The 26136-nt window shown below is 34.5% G+C and overlaps 1 protein-coding gene across 1 annotated transcript in view; it reads left to right on the top strand.

Moving 5' to 3' along the window:
* PPP4R2 (protein phosphatase 4 regulatory subunit 2) overlaps positions 1-24599 on the top strand; it is a 59174-nt gene extending 34575 nt beyond the window's left edge. Inside the window, exons 3-9 of the mRNA XM_043966998.1 lie at positions 7559-7729; positions 16426-16519; positions 17474-17511; positions 19204-19278; positions 19513-19656; positions 20156-20460; positions 20657-24599. Coding sequence (XP_043822933.1) covers positions 7559-7729; positions 16426-16519; positions 17474-17511; positions 19204-19278; positions 19513-19656; positions 20156-20460; positions 20657-20973 — 1144 coding nt within the window. The 3' untranslated portion in view covers positions 20974-24599. The remainder of the gene's footprint in view (positions 1-7558; positions 7730-16425; positions 16520-17473; positions 17512-19203; positions 19279-19512; positions 19657-20155; positions 20461-20656) is intronic.
* The last annotated feature ends 1537 nt before the right edge of the window (positions 24600-26136 follow it).

Genomic DNA, 26136 nt, shown 5'->3' with positions numbered 1-26136 from the left:
TTACCAACTACACAACCCTGCCTCTTTGGTGTTGGTATTAAGAGAATATGATTTCTAGGAAGGGAGAAGGATTATTCAATGTTGGCTGTGTAGTAGGGGAGGAAAAGGGAGTTTGTGTCTCATGTCAATCTACTATTGCTTCATAAGGGAGACTGGTAAATCAGGAATATACATAAGTACAGAATTGCTTGTATATTGATACATTTTAGAAAATTTTCCATTATAACAGTTGAAACATATTCTGGTTAATTTTTAGATAATTAGATAGGTAAATTTAAGCAAAATATCTTTTGTATATTCTTGTTAATTGAGGTTTTGGAGTTCTCTTTGTTATAAATATACTGGTTACCAGAAAAGTTACTTAAGATTACAATGAGCTCTACTGTTAATTTTATTAAGCTTAATCTTCACCATAAGTAGTCTACCTTTTTTTTCTTTTTCTTTTTTGTGAGGCAATTGGGGTTAAGTAACTTGCTTAGGGTCACACAGCTAGTAAGTGTCAAGTGTCTGAGACTGGATTTGAACTCAGGTACTCCTGAATCCAGGGCCGGTGCTTTACCACTGCACCACCTAGCTACCCCTTAGTAGTCTACTTTTTTTGGGGGGGTGAGGCAATTGGGGTTAAGTGACTTGCCCAGGGTCACACAGCTAGTGTCAAGTGTCTGAGGCCGGATTTGAACTCAGGTCCTACTGACTCTAGGGCTGGTGCTCTATCCACTGCACCACCTAGTTGCCCCAGTATTCTACTTTTGGGGGGGGGGACAACACAATTGGGGTTAAGTGACTTGCCCAGGGTCACACAGCTAGTAAGTATTAAGTGTCTGAGGCCGAATTTGAACTTGGGTCCTCCTGAATCCAGGGCCAGTGCTCTATCCACTGTGCCTCCTAGCTGCCCCAGTGGTCTACTTCTGAAAACATTTTAGCTACAATTTTTTTTCCCCTTGCATCCAACAACCTTTCAAAACTGTTGTTAATTTTGGCCAAAGTAAAGAGTATCAGGTAGAGCTTAATTTTCATATTAGAATTTATCAAGGGGCAGCTAGGTGGCACAGTGGTAAAGCACCGGCCCTGGATTCAGGAGTACCTGAGTTCAAATCCGGCCTCGGACACTTGACACTTGCTGGCTGTGTGACCCTGGGCAAGTCACTTAACCCTCATTGCCCTGCAAAAAAAAAAAAAAAGAATTTATCAAGATATATTACATTTAATACATAAAGATTTAAAGAATGAGGAAAATCTATGTTCAAATCTTCCTTTGATTTTTTTTTTTAATTCAAGTGTTTTATTTATAGTTTGTTAATAGACACTAATATATTTTTTTTTTCAGGGCAATGAGGGTTAAGTGACTTGCCCAGGGTCAAAAAGCTAGTAAGTGTCAAGTGTCTGAGGCCATAAGACTGATTGTGACCTGCGCCCTGCACTAGCAAAAAAGCATAATCAATAGTTTATCTTTTGGGAAATTGAATTTTGAATAAATATTAATTAAATTAATCCAAAATGATTTTTTAAAAAATTGTTGATGGATACTTTTTCTTTTTAACTTTTACTCTGCCCTGTGTTTTGCATGGTAGAAAAGAGCTTTAAAACATTTGTATATAGAGTTTTAAGATTTTTAATAATTTCCTCCAATTTCAGTCCATTTTTTTTTTAAGTGAGGCTATTGGGGTTAAGTGACTTGCCCAGGGTCACATAGCTAGTAAGTGTTAAGTGTCTGAGGCCAGATTTGAACTCAGGTTCTCCTGACTCCAGGGCTGGTGCTTTATCTACTGCGCTACCTACCTGCCCCTCAGTCCATTCTTAAGAACTGCCAAACCAACTAACCCAAGGCACTAGTCTGATCGTGTCAGGAGCACTATTATCAATCAAATCAATGGATAAATATTTATTACGGGCTCTTTATGTGCCAGGACTGTGCCTCTGTACCAGAGATACTAAAAGAAGCAAAAGAATGCTTCTCTTTCTCTGCCCTCAAGAATCTTACAGTTTAGTGGATTATTATCTTTAAGATAAAAGAAAAATTCAGAATCATACACTGTTTAGAGCTAGAAAAGGGCCTCAGCAACCATTAGTCCAGTCCATACCCGGAAAGAATCCGAACCCGTAAGTGGTCATCCCGACCTCCACTGAGCCCTACTGCCTTCCATTACATTACACTCTGCTTTTGGACAGCTCTAATTCTGAGGAATTTCCTTACCTCAAGCCTAAAATTGGCTTCTTTGCAACTTCTGCCCATTACTCCTGGTTTTCCTTGGGGAAACCAGATAGAATAAGTATAAACAATTCCTTTTCCTTTTCAGATTCTTGAGGGCATCTATTCAGTTTATTCTTAGACTTCTCTTCAGATTTTCAACCAATCCTCATACGATATTGACTTAAGGCCTTTAACCACCCTGGACATCCTCCAGTTTATCATTTTCCTTTGTAAAGTGTTGGTTGTTTTTGTGCTCATAGAGGATCAAAACGACGTCACGTGTTGAGGTTAAGGTACCAGTGTAGTGTGTCTGTGGCTGAGCAGACCAATGTAGCACAAATAATCCATAGTGTCCAGAACAACACACAGGATTGCAGATGTCCTCTGACCCAAGAGTATCTATAGTGGGACTGAATGACTCCCTATTTCTGAAGGTTTGCTTTCAGTGCAGCCCAAGCCTTTTTGTCTTTCAGAATACTGTGGAGTCCTTGAGATTGCTAGGGCTTTTTGAGCACATCTCCCTTTCCCCCTGCCCCGCCCCACCAGCCTTTCAAGACCTAACATATTACTTCCTATCAGACACAATACATTGCAGCTAAGGTACTGTAGCTTGTACTCAGCACTTCTCCTTCCACACAGCCCCCAGGCTTAGAAGGACCTTAGAATTTCTAATCTTCCTTCAAATTTCAGTTCTAGAGACTCCACCTCCATGAAGCCTCTAAGTTTTCTGTTAATGTTCTCTTTCACTTAAATTACCTTGTATTTATTTTCAGTGTGCATGTTGTCTCTATCACCATAGTAAAATGTAAACACCTTGAGGTACCAAGTCTTTTGTATCCCCAACACCCAGCATGGTTTCTTGAATATAGTAGATGATTAATAAATTTATTGAATTTCAATCTTCCTGTTACTCAATTATTGTTCTGGACATTTTTCTTTCTCTCCAATTATACAAAATCTTGTTCAAGTTGAGAATAGACAACATTGTTTTCTTTCTTTGAGCAAATAGTGAGGTCAGGCATCTTTGTCTATATTTCTTCTATTTTTAGCTTTGATTGATTCTGGTTTATTCTTCTTGCCTTTTGCTGTTCATATCAAAAATAGAGAGTAGTAGACTTAAGGATTTAAGGAAATGTTACTCCATTTTAGAACCTAGTGATTTTTCTTTCTTTGCTTCATAAATCCAGGTGTGGAATACAAGTAAATGAGGAAATAGAAAGGCATAGGTAAACATTTTGCAAAGTGAAAAGATAATTGGTGCACACAGACAAACCTTGTTAAGCAAGAATAACATATTAAGGGGCAGCTAGATGGTGCAGTGGATAAAGCACTGGCCCTGGATTCAGGAGGACCTGAGTTCAAATCCAGCCTCAGACACTTGACACTTACTAGCTGTGTGACCTTGGGCAAGCTACTTAACCCTCATTGCCCCAGGTGGGGGGAGAATAATATATTAAAATGTCAGGAGTATGGAGTAGGGGGAATAAATACTAGTACAAAGGTCGGTCAGTGGCCATCAAGTACATGTCATGAAACCTATAAGGAAATAAATAGTATCCTTTTCCTTTAAGGGAAAGTGGACAGGATAGTTTTCTGTTACCCTGGACTATGGAAGGCAATGAATCCTTTTTGAGATAGGCAAAGATGGGTAACTGCCTCAGTTGACTTTTTGTTTTGTTTTCTGTTTCAGTTGACTTTTTTTTTTTTTTTAGTGAGGCAATTGGGGTTAAGTGACTTGCCCAGGGTCACATAGCTAGTAAGTATTAAGTGTCTGAGGTCGGATTTGAACCCAGGTACTCCTGACTCCAGGGCCGGTGCTCTATCCACTGTGCCACCTAGCTGCTCCTCAGTTGACTTTTAAAGGAATTGAAACTTTGAGCAGAAACTTTTCCTTTATGGTAGGAAAGGTGGTCAGTCAACAGTGCACATTAGCCAGAGGAGTGTTCTGCTGGAGGAGACTTAGGTGCAGTGTGCCAATACAGTTAAGGAGCCAAGATACAAAAAGGGGAATGACTTAAGGGGAGAAAACTACTAGTTGGGGAAGACTACCAGCAATTATTAATAGCAATTAAAATTTTATAGATCCTTTCAGTTCAGTGCGTAAAGAAGATCCTGGGTCATAATTATCATTGCTGACATTTATACAGTGCTTTATGATTATGAAGTAAGCTTTCATGCAGTATTTCATTTGATTCTTAAAACTCTTCGCAAAGGTTGTGGTATAAATGCTATCTCTTGTAGCAAATGAATCAATAAGAATTTTTAAAAGAGTCCTTTTTTCTGACACTGTTAAGTGCTGAAGGCTAGAAATAAAACTGAGAAAGATACTTCCCTCAAGAAGCTTACAGTTTAATGGGAGATGCAGCATTTTCACAAATAAACATAAAATAAATGCAGGGTGATTAACTGATTTTTTTAGAAGGAGAGACACTAACTGCTGCAGGAATCAGGAAGGAGGAGGTACTAAGCAGTTCTGAGAGGTGAAGAGGGAGATCATTCTAGCTTTGGGGTGATCAAAGATCTCAGTGGAATGTGTAGGGAACATCAAGTAGGAAAAGGAAAATGGAGCCTCAGAAGACCAAGTGAGAGAGCTGGGACTCCAGACCCTCATATTTGGTGCCTTTTCCAGTCCATTGAGCTAATTATACGTTGGATTTGGGGGCTGGGGGTACAGAACAGAGGGGAAGATCTGAATCTTGCAACTCCTCAGGCTAGGTTTCTTGAGGTATGGAAACTTCCTTTACCAATGCAGATCAGAAATTATGACCATTGAAATTTCCTTAGGGTACTGAGAGGTTAAATTACTTGCCCACATGCCTTGTATGTTCCAGTTCGCAACTTCATGCTGCCTCTGACTATATTCATTATTGTGTGTGTGTGTGTGTGTGTGTGTGTGTGTGTGCGCGCGCACGCGTGCGCGTATGCAGTGGACATAGATATATGTGTGTATACACATACATACATTTTAATATATAAATAAATGATATTATAAATTCATGTTCTTTGGGGGGGGGAGGGCAGTGAGAGTTAAGTGACTTGCCCAAGGTCACACAGCTAGTAAGTGTCAAATGTCTGAGGCTGGATTTGAACTCAGGTACTCCTGAATCCAGGGTCGATGCTTTATCCACTGCGACACCTAGCTGCCCCCTAAATTCATGTTCTTTTATTGAATTTCACACAAAAGCTTTAAATGCTCTGGAATGGGTTATTTAATTGTACTTGATAAGAGTACCAAGTATAAGTTTCCCTAAGGCAGATCTTTATATAAAAGTTCTGTGTAGCTTAGAGTTATCTAAGTATTTTTGATGCTTTTTAGAAAGACGACACCATATTTATTTAATGCAAAGATTGATAGTTTTGTAATAAGAAACCTATACACAAAAATCCTAATTTATAAAACAGACGAAGCTATTCACATTGTAAAAGATTTCTGCCATTTACAACGGATTTACTACAAGAATCCTATTTTAAAAGTCTTTTCAAAGCTTGGCATATTCAAAAGTTTGCTTAAAATTAAGGATCTGTAGCCTGCTGAAGATTAATCAGAAACTGTAATATAATATTCAGGATTTGATTACAGGAATTCATAGTATTATTCACTTAAGAGTTATAAGGCATGTTAGAAATAATCTTGTTCAAACCCCTCGATTTTTAAATGCAAGGCAATTGAGGCCCAGCGAAGTTAGTCTGGTGATTTGCCAAAAGGACACACATAGAGTAAAGTAGAACAACCGGACTGGACTTTGTATCCATGTCCTTGGTCTACCAAATCCAGTGCTCTTTCTACTTCATTACATTACCTTATTATTATTATTATTATTATTATTATTATTATTATTATTATTATTATTAAATTATTTTGGCCCCCTTTGACTTCATAGGATAAGGAAAAAAATTGGAGCAGCTGGTGACGTTCATCCTCATTTACTTGTTAGGATTTATATAGTATGAGAGTAGTAGGAATAATTGAAATGTAGGTCTCAGTTTCTTCCTTCAGCAGTACCTCTATACATAGCATCATAAGTGTTTAGAGCTGGAAGAGTAATTGGGGCATAAATTTAGGGTCGGAGAGGACCTTATTGGTGTTCTAGTCCAATCCCCTCCTTTTACAGATGAAACTGAGGCATAGTGAAATCGAGTGACTTGGCCTAAGGTCACTCAGAAGCAGATTGAGTATTTGATGCCTCTCTGACTGTGCTTTATGAGAAAAGAGTGGCTCAATGGATTGGAAAGAGACAAAGATTTTGTTTATATTAAGGCATTCTAAATATAGGCTTAATCTCAAACTGTCTTATTTTTATTCCCTTCCAGATGCTTAGTGAAATTGTTTAAGCAACAACAAAAATATTTTTTTTACATATCTTTCACACGTTTGTATTAATCATTTTATCTTTGGTTCATGGAAAGGACCACTAGGGAGTTCTCTGATGTGAGACAGTCTTCCATTTGGAGGCCTGGAGGGGAGGGACAGAGGTTGGGGGGAGGATGGTACAAAATTAGGGGGGAGATGGCAGTGTAAAGTTGCTGAATGGAGATTGTAGATTAGCATTCAGTGCATTTTCAGGTTTCATATTATATGATATACTCCCTTTATTTTTTTTTTTTTAAGTAAAATGTGTCCAACGTGGTAAGACTATATGGGGTACTAAGTGACACCATAGTTTGTAGAGTTTGCCAGAATTAGTTTTATGCATATATTTTCAGAAACATTTGTTGAATAAAACAAAATATGCTTGTTTTAGTGATTAACTAGTCCCTGTGGATTAATTTATAGATTATATAATTTACTTTCTCTACCACACATTAGCTAAATTTAAACATTTTAGTTAATTTTGTTGCTGCTTAGTATTACTAAACATTCCCATTGGTGATTTTACAATTATTAAAAATTATTTGGAGCAGTATGACCTGATTTGAAGCAATTTGGACCACTGAGTCAGAATTTCAGTATATTCAGAGTTTGAAAGGAACGGCTGTAGCCAACTGTTGGACTGTAGTCCAACCTGGCCAAAGTGGTTTGGACTGGGTTGCTGCATTTTACTTGTCTTTTAAAAAAAATTTTTTTGGGGGTGAGGCAATTGGGGTTAAGTGACTTGCCCAGGGTCACACAGCTAGTAAGTGTTAAGTGTCTGTGATCAGATTTGAACTCAGGTCCTCCTGATTCCAGGGCCGGTGCTCTATCCATATCCACTGCGCCACCTAGCAGCCCCCATTTTACTTGTCTTTGAAGACATCATTATCATTTCCTCCTTGTTATTTTGTCAACATTTGTGTTGAATCACTGACAACATGCAGTTTTATCCATAGTAAAGAATTATAAAGATACTGTATTTTAATTGGTCTTTTTTTTTTAATTTAAACTTATAGGATTCAGTGGTCCCAATTTAAAGGCTATTTTATTTTCAAATTGGAGAAAGTAATGGATGATTTCAGAACGTCAGCTCCTGAACCAAGAGGTCCACCTAACCCTAATGTTGAATATATTCCCTTTGATGAAATGAAGGAAAGAATTCTGAAAATTGTCACTGGATTCAATGGGTATGCATTTTTAAAATACTATTTTAAACATTGAATTCATAATAAAATGTTAACTGTTTCATTACGTTTTGCTATGTCTATTTTTTTGATTATACTTGCCATTTAAAATTCTAGTTTTTGCTCCCTAGAGCAACTTCACATGAGTGACCTCATATGAACATCAAAATGTGTGAATTATATTTAAAAACAAATGTTAATGACATCTTTTTGAGTCTTGTCCTATAAGTAGTTTTGAGCTAATGTACAGTTTAATTTTAAAATATTTGCAATTACCTCATTTTTCTTCTCCAAACACATCATGACCTTTTTAATAAAGTTAGATTTTACAAAATGTATTCATGCAACAACAGCATAAATAGAAAGAAGTATTTAAGTTGTATTTAACTTAAAGGATTTTATTCCTAAATGGTACTGTAACTCTTTAATGTTTTTGTAGATTGTATAGAACTTATAGCTTACTAATAATAGTCACATATTTGTAAATTGCAAAAGTTCCTTAACAGCAAAGTTAATATTAAACATTTTATTAATTGTGTTTTAAAATTGTCCAGTGTAACTTTTCTGGAAGGTGGCAGATTTTAATCTCATTTTAAAAAAGCACATTACACATACCATTTGCTGCTTTGTGAGAAGTTTCACTGAAACCGTATTTTGTTAAAATAAAGCTGATTTTTAAAAAATGGATGTCTTCTCTCTTATTTGGTATTGAAATTTTAAATAATTATCTATAATAGCAATTTAAAAGGTTTTGTGAAATAGCAAAAGTATTTAGGAATTTTAATTGTACAGAATTATATTCACCACTAACAAATAGATAGTTCCTTTATGTTTTTAAAATATTAGTTATGATGAGTTATAAAACTGTTATGTTCAAACCCTGGGGTAGTTATTAAAAGGGTTTTCCTCTGTGAGAACGGTTGATGGAGCATAAATGTCCTTAATGTTTTTAGGTAATAAACAATGTTGAGACTTTGATTACAGCACTGATCTTCACTGAACTCTTATGTTTGTTAAAAAAATTATAGTTTGTCTTGTCATTAATCATCTTTTGTTTTTTGTTTCAAAGCTATCTCCAGATTACATTTTAGTGGTAGCAGAGGTGGGTGAGATGGGAAGGGGTACAAACCCCTAACTCTTGAAAATATATCTCTAGAAAGAATGAAAACTTAATATTTTATATTCATAAAAACTGATTCTTACACTAGAAAAATATAACGTTTTAATATTGCCTTCAAAAGTAGAAACCAATGAAAACTATGAATTAGAAGATGAACCTCTCCTCCTGGAATAGCTGCCTATGAAAAAATATGAGCATTTGTTTCATAGCAATTCAGCTTTTAAATTCACTAGACTGTATATCATGATTTTGAAAAACTGAGATAAGATGAAATGTTTTAAGTTTCATTTTGCTCGTTATTGTTAAACTCTGAAGTTATGTGCTATTGCAAATCACTACCTGCTTTTTGAACATTTCAAAGTAATCAGGTCTGAAAGGTGTACAACTGCTATGAAATTGAACTGACATAACACAAAATTAATCTGTGAAATACTTAATGGATTCTGGGATATAATGGAGAAAAAGGATTGTTTTCTTTTTGAATTTCTGAATTTATCTTATAGTTAAAATAATGACATATATAACTCAGTTCTAAAATAGTTTGGACTTTTGTATAGCCACTTTTTGATTTCAGTTAGGAACCATATGACCTTCCTTCCCCCCCCCCCCCCCCCCGTTTGTGTTTAACCGGGTAGAACCAAAGTCTTTGTCTTTGATACCTTATGATTTTTTTTGAGGACTTTAATATTTTAATTTTTGTCTAAAATTTATTTGTCATCAAGTTTGTCTCTGTTGGTTTCCTTACCTCTTGGGATTTATTTTTGTGAGTCTTGTGTTTTTACAGTACTCTTCAAAAACGAGCCATTCATTGGTTTTATTCTGATTTTTTGTGTGTGTTTATTAAGAAGCATTTTGGTTTATTCTAAACCAACCTTAAACACAAACATCCAATTCTGTGGTTTGTCCACTAATTTTTTTAACATTGATTTCTGTATTTTAAAAAAAGCTTCCCCTCCCTTTGGAAATGAGAACATGTATACTTTTTTAAGTTTTCACATGCAAGTGAATTTGTATTGAAGAACAATATTTTTTTAAACCAAAAGTTCTGCTTATATTTCTTATGTTTCAAAATTAATTTATGGACATCTTTAAAAATATAAGGAAATAAGTGTCATCCATACTCCAGAAACTAACAGTTGCTATTTTTAATCAGTTCTCTATATGAATTGTTTTACTTGGCACGCATCATTATGTTACCTGTCCCTTCAGGTAGAAGCACCAGAACTGAAAATTAAAAGAAATTAAGGCAACAGTGATAATATATTTTTAATTAAAAAAATTTTTTTTTTTAGTGAGGCAGTTGGGGTTAAGTGACTTGCCCAGGTTCACACAGCCAATAAGTGTTAAGTGTCTGAGGTCGGATTTGAACTCTATCCACCGCGTCACCTAGCTGCCCCAGGTGATAATATTTTTTAAAAAGTGATAAGATCATTTTGTAAAGACTCCTCCCCTAATACATATTCCCTCTATCTTTCTTTCTTCCCCCTCCCTCTTTCTTTCTCTTTCTCCTCTCTCGTTCTTTTTAAGATCAGTAAGTGGATATATATAACCTTTCTAGTGAAGCCTATGGAGGCCTCCTTCTCTGAATATTTTAAAATGCATTAAATAAAATAACAGAATTACCAAAGAAATCACTTATTGAAATAAAGATGTCATTCCGCCCACCCCATCTCAGTTCATAGACTCCCTGAATCTGAGTTAAGAACCTTGGACATAGTGGGAGTTTTATAATCATCTGCTTGTGGCCCCCTAGACTTGTTCTTTATTTGGGATATGCTAGTTTCATAAGACTTGTTGAGTTAATAGAAAGGGAAAGGTACTTTCTGAATGGATAGGGGTCAAGACTGTGTTGATAGCAGTTAAAAAAAATTTCCCCCCTCCATTTAAAAGTTATGAATACAACCAGTTCTTAACTCTTTGTTTTGCTTATTTGAGAAAGCTGCTTTTTAGCCATTAGATCTTAAGCTGTCTACAACGTATCCATGTCAGACATAATGTAGCATCTACATATCTTTTTATGGGAAACAATAGTATTTATGTAATCCATTCATCCCTAAAAAGCCACAGATCTGTATTGTATTCTTGTTCTACTGTGGTGGTTATTTTAAAACTATAAACCAATTATACACCCCAAGAATCTGCATGTGTGGTGTGGTAGAAAGAGTGCTTGGTTTGGAGTCAGAGGTATTAGGTTTGAATGCTGGCATGGCCATGTTACCCAGGTGACTTTGGTCTAGTTATTTATGTTCCCTCAGCCTCAGTGTCCTCATCTGTTAATTTCCAAGGCCCTTCCCAGCTCTAACTCAACGATTCTAATTTATTTTAAAAGTAGCTGCTGTATTACTTGTGTCCTTTCTTACAGCTTTACGATTCTTCCCCAAAGTTCTTTTACTCCGATTGTACCTAAGTAACTCGTTGATTTGCCATGTATCTTTGCCAGTAAGACATGTAGATACCTCCTTACTTGTAGTACCTTTGTACATTATAGGTGCTCAGTAAATATTTATTGAATAAAATATGAAGGAAATATATAACATAGGAACCATATTTGGAGCATGCACAAAAACATTTGATTTTTTTTTACTATTAAAGAAAATACCATTATTAGCTAGTTTTTGTTTTTAAAAATACATAAGAACAAAAGTGAAAATGTCTTATAAAAGAAGGAAAATTTAATTGTAGGTAGAAAAGGATCTTCTTTCTCCTGATTTTTTTAGCCTGTCCAAGAACTGTTTCAGTATCTTTCTCATTTCCCCCTCTCCCATACTCCTTCTCTAGTCATGGGATTGGAGGTAAAGATAGAAGAGTAGAAATTAAATTGTTAATTTTTCTCTTTAATTGCTCTTACAGTGAAGCCATTGTAAGTAGTAACTAAAATGTTTGCTTTACATTCCATTTATTTACACTATGCTTTTTCTTCAGCATAGATAAGTGAGAATTGGCTTTATTTGGTTTTTATTAAGTCCTCTAGGAAAAGGTAATTAGTTGGTTAGTGTGGTTTATTTTCACCGGTTTTGCTCTACTTCTAGAATTCTTGAAATGGAAAGATGAAGAAGGAGCAATAAACTAATTTAAGTTTTTGATAGAGCAAATTAAGAAGAAATTAGACTTCATAGAGAGGCCCTAAGAGTGCCTTGACTTGAAAAGCTTTGATGGATGTCATAGGGCTTTTATTTTTACTTTTCATGATATAATTGTTGGTCACTGTCAGTCCCTAAAAACCAGGGAATGGTTTAAAAAAAAAAAAGCATTAGGAGATGTCCAGTTGTTCAGAGCTTTGTGTTAATGACTCTGAGTGGGCAGAATGAGTTATTTGGTCCAGAGGTTGCTTTGCTCTTTTTTATCTCTAATGGGAGCTAATGGCCCTGAAGAAGGGCTGAATCTGGCTTCTCATATAGAAGAGACAAGTTTCCTTGCATAGACAATAGTGCCTACTTTATTCTCGTGTAGGGAGCTTTGCCCAGCAATGTGTTTTCATTATCTTTAGGGAATTTCCAATGTGTTGGCAATTCTCCTCTAACTTTAAGGCTTATGAATGCTTGAGGGCAGTGAAAAGTTCAATGATTTTTCTCAGTTTCATGATGTGTGTCATTTGTAGGACCTGAATTCAGGGCTTCTTGACTCATCCTATCACCTAAACCGAGGTTCCTCCAAATAATTTCTCATTTTCATTTTTACCTTTTGTAGAGAGAATGGGGACTAAATAACTTACAAGGAAATATTTTGTGTTCTTGATTTTTAAATTTGGTTGAATACATAATGAGTGTAAGAAATTTCTGTTGCTAAGCTCATTTATCTATAAGGTAGTTAAGCACAGTCATGGGTTCCCCAGTGGCAAATAAATTCAAAGCTTTAACTATATCATAGATTATATTTCTGCTTTTTTTTAGTCCTTCCAACCTGAATGCATGTTTGTACCTATTAAGAATGATTAGGATTTGAAACTTAACTGACATATTTTTCAATTAAACCATTTCTGCTGCAACTTTAAAACATAACATTGTTAGATGCATTGGAGAGGGTTTTTTCCCCCCTCTGTGAAATCTTATTGTTAGGGATCAGCTAGAGACTGGCTTCATCTAACTTTATATAATATTTTCTTCTCTTCTCCGCCCCCTCCCCTTTTTTTTTGGCACTATTTATAGTTTAATTCAGGTTTCCAATATATTTTAAATTTCATTTTACTCTTACATAGTTTTCTATATTATATATTGGAGATCTTTTATCAAACAAGAGTTTTCCTAAGGTTGAAGTTTGGGAAGGTTTTTTTTTTCCCAGTAATTTGCTGTGGTCTGTATTGTTTAATGTGATTTAAATTAAGCTGTAATTTTTAAATTACTTTGGGGTTTTTATAAAGATCTGAACCTTAAAATTTATTTTTAAATTTCTCAAGGAATTTTTTTTTTCATGTGTGGACCAAATATTTCTGGAAATTTATGTAACAATTTATTAAGGCATATTAGATTCTCAATTATTTGAAAATTGGTTTGTTTGTGGGATTTTTTGGTGTTTTGTTTGGCAGGGGGAGTGGAAAATAAAGGATTGAACAAGAACTATATATTCTTTTGATTTTAAAATGAGTGTTTTATTTCAATTATTTCTTTTGTCTGCTGGTGCCCTATTTTGTGCATAAAGGCTTAGGATGAGCCCTATGATTTCTAGGTACTACTTTGGCTATACTTAACATTTTACCTATTTTCTCTGATTTAAGTATCACATCCATTTTCCAAAAAAATAAACATCAATGAAATTGCTACTTAACTTGACCTTATTTATAGTTTTTCTGTAACAGCATAACAGCACTCCCTTTCCTAATTTGGGGGGGAAAAATCTTGATTAGAATTGATACGTTTCCATTTTAATTTTGTTCAGGGGACTGGGGTTATTTCTTTTACCCATAATCCATTGTTACCTCCCCCAGTACCTAGGATGATTCTCTGGAAGCAAATAATCAGTAGGAAAAAAAAATTATCCTAATTATCCTTCTGTTAATCTTACTTAATATTATTGAGCAAATATATTAACTTTTTGTAGAGATATAGCTAATGTTTTTGTTAGGGTAGGGCATTTTGCCAAGTATCTTAAATGGAGATTAATGGAGTGTGCAAGCCTTTTCCATAATTAAACCAAATGTCGTATATTTGGATTGGTCATATAAGATTATCACTTGCTTACTTGCAAAAATAAGTTTCTGGGTAAAAGATTGCCAACTCTTTGAATTTAACATCACAATTTCTTAGTTACATCTCTCTTAGATCCTTTTCTCAGTCAGTTTATTAAAGACATCTTTACAAAAAGTAAAACAACATTTTCTTTGAAATTTTTTGGCCTTGAGGAAAAGAAAAATATATGCTGCCATCTCCTGGGCATAAGGTAAAGTGCTGTTGGTGCTTTTGAAATGCAGAAAAATAGCAGAACCTGAGGACTTCAAGAACAAATATGAGTAATATTTTCCCTTTTAACATTTTAATAGGAAAAGTTTATGGTAATAATAATGTAATAGTTATTTCTCTTTTGGTCCTTATAATGTTGCTTTGAGAGAAAATGCAGTAGTGATGTATCTGGCTAGTTAACCACTCCTTCTGAGTTAATTTTTAAAGTTTACTTCAGTTTCTACAAAAAGGAGAAAAACAAAGGATTGGCTTGTCCAGCAGAAAAGTGAATCTGTTATGCCTGTTATTTAGGCTAATGTATTTGGGATACAGATTTTAAAGGGTAACTGTCAACTTATTCAGTATATGCCTCATCTTTTGAACTACAACTATATTTTTAGTTAGAGTTCAGAGGATATGCCAATTTCGAAAACCAATTTTCTTGGCATTGTTTACCTGTTTGGTGACTAAAAGAATGCTTTAATTTTTGATGAATAACTTGCCTTAAAGTCACCATACCCTTCAAAAATAGACATTATATGTTTTACTTAGGTGCCAGGCATTGTTAGTGCTTATATTTTTTAAAAAGTTAAGTACATATTCAGTTATTTCCTTTAGAGAATAATTACTTTAAATATTATGTTTTTAAAATGTTTTAATATACTTCATTATATTTAAAACTGCCTCATTTTGTATGGATGAACATTTGTGTTTCATTGTTATCTAATTTCTTTTGGTTGTCTTAATTCAGATTTAAATTCTTTTCATTTTCATATTGTAATGATTATAAGAGAATGTACTGTTAAACTGTAGTAGAGATGTAGACATTTGTGTAGCAGATACTTTTAAAGGGCAAAGTTTTGTAGCTATTACAATTTTTTACCTCTGTACATAGGCAAAATATAATTTAAAATCTTGTCATGTTACAGATCTTAGTATCTGAACTGAAATTCAATGTGATAGGGGACTCATGTTGGGAGTTGTTTTGTTTCTCTGTTGAAATAAAACCTTTGTGTCTAACTGTATTTCCAGTAAGTTTTGTGAATCAGTACATTTTTTTCCATGGATATCAGTATTTCCTTCATTGGTTCAGAGTGCCATCATGTTATACCTTAATAGATTATATTCATGAGTTGCTATTGCCACCCTCAATTTCTCTCTAGTTGGTCATTTTTCTGATGAACTTTTTCATATTTTGAGCTAGGTGGGTCTTTTAAGAATAACCAATACAGGGGGCGGCTGGTGGCACAGTGGATAGAGCACCGGCCCTGGATTCAGGACCATCTGAGTTCCAATCCGGCCTCAGACACTTGACACTTACTAGCTGTGTGACCCTGGACAAGTCCTTCTGTGTAGGACTTAAGTGTATTAGTGTAATATTCTGTTACAAATAATATTGCAATATATTTGCTAATTTGGGGACACAAATAGATCCTTGTCAGTTTTTTTTTGGGGGGGGGTGCACGTAATCATGCTTATGATTGTGTTAAAATATTTTTAGGTATGAAAGAAGTAATTCCATTTGAAATTATAAGGATAGAATTATATGTAGTGCATTCTTTGCAGTCAAGAGTAATTTACCTTTAAAGCTTGTCCTACAGAAAACAAAATCACCATTTTCTTAGACTTACAGGAGAGCTCTTGGCTAAGGTAAAGTACTAGAGGGTTTAATTTTTAGAATGAAATGACTGGCCACTGTTGATAATTCTCAAAGTTCTTGTTTAAAACTTTAAAATATAAAACTTACTGCTAGGTACCTTGGTCTATAAGGGAGGAAGAGAAAGGAATAAGGGTTTATTAAATGTCCACTTTGTGCCAGGTACTGTGCTAAATAAACACTGTATATGTTGTCTCATTTGATCCTCACAACATCCCTGTGAGGTAGGTACAGGACTGCTTATATTTCTGATAATCCTTTAATTTATCCCTATGTTTTGAAATTACTTTAAATTTAGAATATTTTTATCTGTGCTCATTTAAGTAGTATTTTCTTTTAGGTAAGGAAGATGAGGTGGAAGTGGGGATAGTTTGCTTTTTTGAAGTAATTAAAGGATGCCATTTATTAATACTATCACTAAAAACCACAGCTATGTTAAATTACTCTGGGACATACTGTCAATGAAAACTTAGTCCATAACTTAATGCTCACAGTTCTCTCGCATATTAATAACACAATTTCTTAATTATAAAATTGTATTCTATTACAGTATTCCTTTTACTATTCAGCGACTTTGTGAATTGCTAACAGATCCAAGGAGGAACTATACAGGAACAGACAAATTTCTCAGAGGAGTAGAAAAGGTATTTTTTTCCCTAATTGAATTGGATTATATCTGTAGAAAAATAGGGTTGACCAAGGGATATTGAGAGAGATTTGGTCTAACTGTTTTGTTAGGAGTTTGTTAAAATTGTCCTTTTACTTTATCCGTTATATCTAGTAATATGTCAATCCTTATTTGTAGTAACTTTATTTGGGAACGTATTATTAAATACATTCAGAATTGATCTTAAGATTCTGATTAAAATTGAATTAAAATCATTTGGTCCATCAGTACCTCTAAATTAACAGGGATTTGAGGCTTTAATGGTTTATAGGGCTCCATAATAGCTCCTTCTACCACAACCCTACTCACCCTCCACTACCCCATCCACATATCCCGTTTCCTTCTCTATGGTTTATCAGGTCCCAAACTGAAGGGAATTACATTTAGCAGTGCTATCAGTTTTCCTGCTCTGCTTAGGCAAATTTATCGTCAGTGCCTACCCTCTTCCTCTGGGACGTCATTGCCAGCATTTTTCCCTACCAGTGTTAGACTTCCAAAGTATTCATTACATTAAAAGATCCATGATTTCTCTGCTGAGAATACTCCTTCCATCAATGCCTTTCTAGGTTGATGTAGGAGCTGCCAGAGATTGTCTTCTACTGCATAGTCTTTGAAAACCTAGAGTCACCTTCACACCATGATGGAACATTGAAATAGAACTTTAGTAGAAATTGGCAATATTTAGGGTAAGAAAATTTGATGGGTTTTGTTTCCAAGAAACAAATTATAGTAATTGTTATGGTTGGGGAAAAGCTTGATTTTTGGCCCTGACTTTGGGGTTTTGATTAATATCTTTATATATCACCTTTTCTTTGTTAGTAAAATAGCAGGAACAAAGACCTTACCTCAGGATGGTTGTGACAGTAAGAATGACTAAACAACATGACATGGTCTTATTCTAGTACTAAATTACCAATTTTTGTTGTTGCAGAATGTGATGGTTGTTAGCTGTGTATATCCATCTTCAGAGTAAGTATACAAATTCTTGTAATAGCTTTAAAAGTACTCTTTTCTTTTTTAACATTGTGGAATTTATGCTCCCATGTCTGCTTCTTCACCCTAGCCTCATTAATTTGGGTGGTTTTTTGGTTTGTTTTTGTGATGTCTCCCGTCAGAAAGGTAGTTTTTAGTGGAATTGTATTTTCAGTGCCAGTGGGTTAAACATATTAAAACCTCAGACTTATGAATCTATATAATATAGTAAAATTTGATCTAGCTTATATTTTCTAACCTTTTTATTTTTCGTGTTCTCAAGCTGCTTATGTTCCCTGAACAAATTCTTTTATAATAGAAGATACCTATGAATCTTAATCTATGAAAATCTACTCTACAAAGATTCTAATTTAGGAATTGAAGGAGGTGGGGTTTAGGATTTGTTTAGTGTACGGAGGATTTCTTGGTTTCTGGAGCAAAAGCTCTGAGAGGAGGGGATCAATTTTCCACTTGTTCTACTTGCATGTTGGGCATTTGCTGCTCTCTCAGAGGTGAGTTTTCCTGTTGTGTGGCAGACATGGCCAATTCAAGCAGAATAATGTTGTCTTTGTCCATCTTAAAGTATGGAGCCTCCATGGTTGATTTATTCAAAGTTTGACAGATGAAATGCTGCTTGTGAAACCAGGGAGAAGCAATCCCCCCTAAACCTAGACACCATTGTTCCAAGATACCCCTAAGGCAAAAAATCTTTGCCTTTTTTTGCGTGTGTCATAGATCTCATTTTCAAATGTATAACATAAAATATGAGATTTAAAAAGGAGCTTAATCTATTAAAATTTAGTTACCAAAATATTTAAAATCAAAATATTTAAAGAACAAGTTGACCCAAGATTAAGAACCCTTGTCCCAGGGGATGGATGATTGTTAAGAGTTTGGGTAATGAGCACCTTATACCTTAACTCTCTGCTTTATGGCTGAAGTACTGCTAGATTCTAAGGTTTGGTAGGAAAGAAAGAGTCTACCTTAGGGACAACATTGAAGTAATTGATTAGATTTAATTTGCTTTACAAACTTCTTTCTGGAATATAACAATTTTAAAGTGAAGTGCCCCTGTAATCTACTGTACCTATTGGCAAAAGACAAAAAACAAGAGTAACTAAAAGAAAGGCAACAAAAATATTTTTTACCCACTTTAAGTGCATAAATGTCTATAATATGATGACCTTGATAATTTAATTTCAAAACTTAAATATTGGAATATAATTATAGGAGCATCCCAAGATGGAAAGTGCAAGGCAGCTCAATTTTCTGGTAACTCAGATTTTGCTGGTTTGCTGAATTTGTCATGGGTAATTAGACAATATATAAAGGGTGGGTGGGTGGGGAATGAGAAAAATAGAAAAAATACTTAACTTCAGGGTTAGTAAAACAAGCTAGGGTTTATCTTATGAAGTATGCAGCTTTTCCATATTATTCCTACATCCCCCAGATTATGTCTCTTAGTCAAGGCTTTCCTTTAGCCGTGACTATTTGTATGTGCCCATACATTTTAAGGTCATGTCATCACATTTGGGAGAAATATGGATATATTTTTTTCTAGGTATATTAAAACCAAATGTTGACTGTTATAAAAACCCTCTACCTCTTTTTAGAAGGCATATTTTTCATTACCAAAATTAAAGAATTACAGCATTTTGTTATATAACAGAATGTTTTCATTTCTCATAGGAAAAACAGTTCTAACAGCTTAAACCGGATGAATGGCGTTATGTTTCCTGGAAACTCACCAAGTTATACTGAGAGGTAAGTTGGTTTTAGTGACAGAAAATACAGCATTTCCCCACTTTGGGAAGTGGGCCCTGCCCTTTCAAACATAGGTTTCTGACAGGAATGTACACACAGCAAACAGAAAAAACATTTCTTGACATGTAGATTTGGAAGACAAAATTCAGCATATTACCTTTTGGGGAATTTACATGTGTGTATTTCTGGGGAAGGATTAATTTTCATCAGAACAATAATGGTGCTCTATTATAGGTCTAACATTAATGGTCCTGGAACTCCCAGACCAGTAAACCGACCAAAGGTTTCTTTGTCAGCCCCTATGACGACAAATGGTTTGCCTGAGAACACAGAAGGTAAAGAGTCAAATTTACAACTAACTGAGGAGAAAAACCACAGGTTTGTATACAGTTCTTTACATATCTGTATTTTCACCAAAGTTAACCTGCCACTAGATTCCAGGATAGTGTAATGTTTTTAGTGCTAAATGCGCAAAAGTAAGATATGAACAAGGAGAGAGATCAGCTCTGAGCTCTATGCATTTTGGAGTCTAAAACAGGAGCAAGTAGGAGCAAGTAAATATTCTAATGGTGATCCAGAGAGCTAAGATTTAAGGAATTACATCTATTTATAAATCTACTTGTCATTTTAAAAAGATAACAAGGAGTAGGCAGAGGAGGTTCACACAGTAAATGGCACAGGTGCCTATGGGAGGAAGCCGGTAAAAAAGAAAGTGGGTCCTGTTGGCACTGAGATGTTGACTTCCTAGAGTCCTCTGTTGCCAGATATATTAGCTTGTCAGCAAAATAGTAGAAAAGGTTGTATCTTAAACATGAGAATGTGGTAAAGATGGCAAATATTTTATTGCCTAATAAAGGCTTTTACAAAATTTACACAGTGATTCATCAACATCTGAATCAGAAGGTACCCAAGCGAGTCCTATGAAAAATAAACACTCTGATGAAGATCCTGTGGAAGCTGAGGGACACGAGGTAAAAAGACTCAAATTTGACACAGAAGGTGAAGACAGAGACACAACCAGCCAGAGTTCCCCTGGTGAGATGTCTTCAGCTGTGGTAGAAGAAACAGGAACGCCTTCTGCATCTCAGGATAAAGATAGAGGAAACAGCTCTGCTAGACAGCGTTGTACAGAAGAGGAAGAGGAGGAGGAGGAGGAAGAGGAGGAGGAAGAAGAAGAGGAAGGTATTTAGATATAGCAGGAGGAAATTCACATATTTTGATTACTAATTGATTTTCAATGTTGGAGCTAGGTGTATTTCTGATTATAATTAAGTGTTTCAGGATATGGTCTGGCCTATTGTATAGATGAATATAACTTTAACTGGGGTAGCAGTTTTTGAAAATACAAATATAACTTATAATTTTTGATTATTTTTAGAATCTTTTGTGACCTCACAAGAAATTACTGCAGAAAGAAAAGATCAAGAAAAAGAGACTGATGAGGCCTTAACTGTGAGTGAAGAGACTTCTGAGGAGAGTAATCAAATGGAGGAAGCTGTCCTATCTCAGGAAGACAAAGATTTGCATTCTGAAGACAGTGAAAACACAAGACCTGTAAGTAGTGGTGCTGATTGCAGTGAAACTGAAGACTTAGGAACCTATGCCAGTGAAACCCGAGAAATTCCATCAGAATCTCCAATGGAAAACAGTGATGAGGCCACAGATGCTGCAGAAGAACCTATGGAACAAGACTAACTATGAAACCTATTTAGATGCAGTATTTTACATGAGGCCCTGATTTTCCACTGTATAAAACTTTTATGTAATAAAGTGGACCTTTAGTTTTACAAGAGAAGCAGGTTGTAAAATATGATTCTTCATGGAATAAATCCTGAAAGAGTTTTACACATAAGAACTGTGAATATCGGCTCCTTCAGGTCCTGCTTACCGCTGACTTTTTGGTCTGGTCAAATCAGTGGTATGTGTATAGATTTTTTTTTTAATTTAGAATAAAAGTTTTTAAACTGGAAGGTAATAATTATAATTTTGACAAACTTTTTGGAGATTACCACATTTAGTTTATACATATGCAAGAAAGCTTTTTGTCTTGTCTATTTCTGACAGCTCTAGCAGTTTTCATATTTTGGTCATAGTTTCAACATTTTAACATGTGAATTATAGGGTTTCATGCTGGTTTCCAGATTTTATTGTTTGACTATGTACAATGGAACCTTAAGTCATAAATACATATAAATATATATATACTATTCTAAGGGGGAAAATGTTCTATTTTTCTGTTTCTATAAGAGATGAATACAGTGAATACTTTTTCTATTGGAAATAATTGAGTTCACCTCTTTCAGAAGGCAATTTCTTTCACTTCTGAATGATTCAAATAAAATCTGGCCCCTATGAAACCCTGGAAATCTTTAACACTGTTGAAAATACCAGGTTAAACACATTCCAAGAAATCTGTTCAAACTACAGCCCTTTTGTACACTTCTGAGGTGCCTGACTAAAAGGACTTCGTTTATTTATGAGAAAAAATTGCTTTATGTTAAGAACAGTCTTCAACCATTAGCTTAATATTTTGTAGGGTGAATGCTTAGAAAGCTGATGTGAGAACATCTCAGAAGAACTGGGCAGGTTACTTGACCTTTTGCTTGCTTCTATGAACATTGTGAATATTACACATTTCTTTCTAAATTATTTGAAAGTATGCAAATGGATTTGGTATGACACACCATTGTACTGGAGGAATTAATATATTACCTTAGTAATGTACCTGAGCTAAATGATTGAAAGTTCTAGGGGTGCATAGAAACCAACAGCATTTGTATGACATTTTGAAGTGAATTAAATATTTTTGAACATGCTAGTCCGACAGCCAGTGTTCTATTTTTCAGATCAGCGCAAAGCACAACTACTGCTCAACTCAATGTTTTCAGATTCCCATTAAGTCATGCAAGCTGCAACTTCCCAGTCAAAATTACTGGCTGCCAAATTTATACCTGTTTCTTCAACTGTACCTTTTTGATATTTAGAATTTTTAAATTTCTGTAAAGTAGATTTTGTAGATTGTAATGTGTTCACTGCCTTTGTGAAGCGGTATATAATTGTATAATTTCTGTGTGTAAACTGAATGCTTGGGCTTTCAATACAGTATTCATATAAAGCAATAAATATTAATGTTATAAAATATTCGAGTACATTTTTATCAAAACAAAAGGATACCTTTTTTTTTAGTTTCAGATGCTTGAAACACACAAATGGAATAAAAAGTTGATGCAATTTGTGATACCATATCATATGCTTTACGAATGATTTGGGGAAAAACACAGGTTGTGGATTTTGTCTGTTTAAATTTTCTTTACAAAAACACCAGAATAATTTGGCTCAGTTTCTATATTTGTAGAGTACTTAGTACTGACTGTCTTGTCTGTCAGGTTCACAGCAGCCAGAGGATCTATTTAAGAATGTTTGATAGTTAAAAAACAAACAAAAACACTGCACGTTGATTAGTGTCTCCCAGAGAGAAAAGAAAATCAAACATTGTAAAATTTTTTTATATTTTCAAAATTTGCTAACTACAGATATGTTTAATAACAAATAAACGTTCAAAATGTTGAAATGAAGCAAGGTTAAATATGACATTCATAGTAAAATTTTACTTTTTTGTTAAGGGATATTTTGCCAATGAGAACAAATTTTTAACATTTTAAGTTTAGAAATTTTGGAATTTCCTTTAGGATTTTTTTGTGAAAGCATTGTCAATAAACCTATTCTTTAAGCACCTATGACCTTTTGATATTTTTATTTTAATAGCTGTAGTGCCATGGACTATTTGTTAATATACTGATTATAACCAATTTACTTTGTCAACTTTTAAGTTTTAAAATTAAGCAACGTGGTTTTGTGGTCTGTGAACTTGTAAACTTGCAATTGCTGTTTTTGCAAGGATAAATGCATCTCTTTATTAAATAAAGTAAAATAATGATGAATGTATAAAATGCTATCCTAACTCTGTATGAGAGATATGCTTTTTAATTTTTAGTTTATTGTTAGTCTTCAAATGTTGATCATAGATCAAATTTGTTGCTGTTTACACAAGGTTAACTGAAGAATTCTCTGGGTTTACTTATGGAATATATCATGCTTCTTCTCTGTTAGGATGAATGGGACAGATACTTCCATGGTTAAACCTGGATACAAACTTCTTGTTTAGCTGCTGTAAAGGTGTTGGTAACTGTCAGGGAAGGAGAAGTTTTATCTTAAGTTTGGAAAGGTGCACTCAGGAGATAAATTAAGAAAGAAAAATAACTGTTCTAATTAATATATCAGACCTATTTTAGTAATTGGTACATTTCTAACATTTACAAAAATGTTCATTCTGACAACAATTTTTTCTTTAATGTGGTGGGCCAACAGAAGTTATTTCAAAGAATCTAAATCAAGAACCAAGAATTGGTTTAAAATGCCATTTCCTCACTCATCCTTTCTAGCCTAGGGCAGGCTGTTTTGCCTAGATATAAAATAATAATCAGTACTAATTAGGCATTGAGGAATAAGTGAACATTAGTTTTTATTTACTTTTTTTTCCCTAAAAAAGGATACATTATGTTTTGAAAATGCTGAAAGTAGTTCTAATATAGTAGAATGCAATAATCAGTGAATCCCCACCTCCCCACCCTCAGTGGTCTGTTTAATTCAAGTTAGGATAAGTTTTGGCTTCACCTTTGAAAGCGGGCAAAATAATAGTCTATTGTTGGCAATTTGGAGCAGTAGTCATGCTACTTTGAAAAGAACCCCCAAAACACTGGGCCATGTAAGCACTGGCTTTATCAAAGTATTGGGTTCATAAGAGTGCTTTATTTTGCCAATGTAGATAGGCATGCATTTTAATCTAAAGTCAGAGACTAACTTTCAAATAATATAGTATAAACTAGTTTTCATATAAAGGTGCTGGTGTAAAGGAATTCTGATGAAAGCTGCTAAAATAGTATTTATGAAAAAATTGGCGAGGGGATAGATTTACAACTTGTAAAACCAAAGGAACTAAATTATGGGTAGGCTTTCAAATTATAGTCCCTGAACAGTTTCATAAGTACATGGCAAAAGGGATGCTCAGCTATTTGTGAGATAGATGGCAGAAATAAAATGGATAAATGCAGTGACGTTAGATAAATTTTATATGGGAAAGTGGTTCAAGACTAAGTTTAATGCATTAATAGTCTAATAAGAATGATAGTGTATTGATGAGAATATATTTAAATATAGTGAACCAATAATAAATTTCCTTCAGGATTTTCTTATTATTTGAACTTGGAGCCCAGCTTACTTTGCCAAAAATGTATTATTTTCATAATGCAATAAAATACAAATTAGACAAATTTCTGCATCTGTGGAATTACTTTTGTTTTTTTGCCAAAAGATTTTTCTGTGTTGATTGACTTAAAAAGTGCTCTGTAGATGAGAATATTATGCTCATCCTTCTAGAAATCACAGGTCAGTAACTTAATTTCGTCTCCTCACTATTTCCAAGGTTAATCTAACACCAGCAAGGGATCAGCTTTGATCTTGTATTCTCCTCAAGGCAATTCTGAAGGGTGGAAAATCCCTGAGTTATATCAATGACAACTTATGGCCTTCCACACTTTTCATATTTTCACTTATTTCTTCTACAAATTCCCATTCTATTATTAGCTTTGGCATCCATAATGGTTTATGACCAGGCTACCACATTGAATTAGTTTTTCTCTTTTCATGGGGTAGGTACAAGGGAATTGAGGATAAATTCACATCTTGGTTGATAACAGGAGAATGGTAATCTTTCTCACCAGGGGGTGGCTCAGAATAACAAATGAAAATCTAATATGATATATAGAATTTGGAGTGGAAGGACTCTATCCAGATATCTAAGGTTTTTTCTAGTTCTGAATCTCTTGTTTCAATGATCTGGTTGTGTCCTCTCCTTTGTTTTTTACCTTATATAAGACAATTTTATTTAAAATTTATTTTGCACTTAGCAAATGGACATTTTAAAAATATAAAGAACCAAAAGGATTGAAGATAACACTATGAATATTACATATGGCCTATTTTTAAGAGTATATGTTAAAATTAAAAGTGGTGGCTCAAATGCTGCTGGTTTTTTGGGGGGTTTTTTTGGTATCCTCTTCTGAACTTCTATGGATTTTTTAAAACATCTTTTGCACCACCTCGCCTATTTTAGTATTTCTGTGACTACATGACTACTTCCCCATAGTTCTCCCCCTCCCCCAAAAAAGCCCTCACCTATATCAGTATAGTTAAGCAAAATAAATCCACACATTGCCTGTATATGCAGATATAGGTCTCATCCTACATATGTTTAGTCTTCTTACAAGAAATGAAAAACATGATTCACTGGTCTCATGGAGTTGTGATTGTTCACTGTATTGACTCTCATTTTAAAATCACAATTCTATTAGTTAATACAAGTCTTCCTTGAATCTATTTTCCTTATCTTAAGGTGAAATAATCTTTTATATTCATAAATCATGAATTTATTCAGTTATCCCCCAATTGATGGACATCCAACTTGGTTTTCAGTTCTTCACCACAATAAAGTGCCATTAGAAATATATTTGTGGGGCCGCTAGGTGGCGCAGTGGATAGAGCACCAGCCCTGGAGTCGGGAGGACCTGAGTTCAAATCCAGCCTCAGACACTTAACACTTACTAGCTGTGTGACCCTGGACAAGTCACTTAACCCCAATTGCCTCGCTTAAAAAAAAAAAAAAAGAAATATATTTGTGCATGAGTCCTTTCTCTCATGTCTTTGGGGTAGATGTCTGGTAGCCATATTATGATAATGTACTTTTTTGGTTTTGGGGGTATAGTTCCAGATTGCTTTCTGGAATGGCTTGGTTCATTCACA

This window comes from Dromiciops gliroides, chromosome 1, assembly GCF_019393635.1.
Source record: "Dromiciops gliroides isolate mDroGli1 chromosome 1, mDroGli1.pri, whole genome shotgun sequence".
NCBI lineage: Eukaryota > Metazoa > Chordata > Mammalia > Microbiotheria > Microbiotheriidae > Dromiciops > Dromiciops gliroides.
Note: the sequence above shows the minus strand (reverse complement) of the source record. Positions and strands in the feature narration are given on the sequence as shown.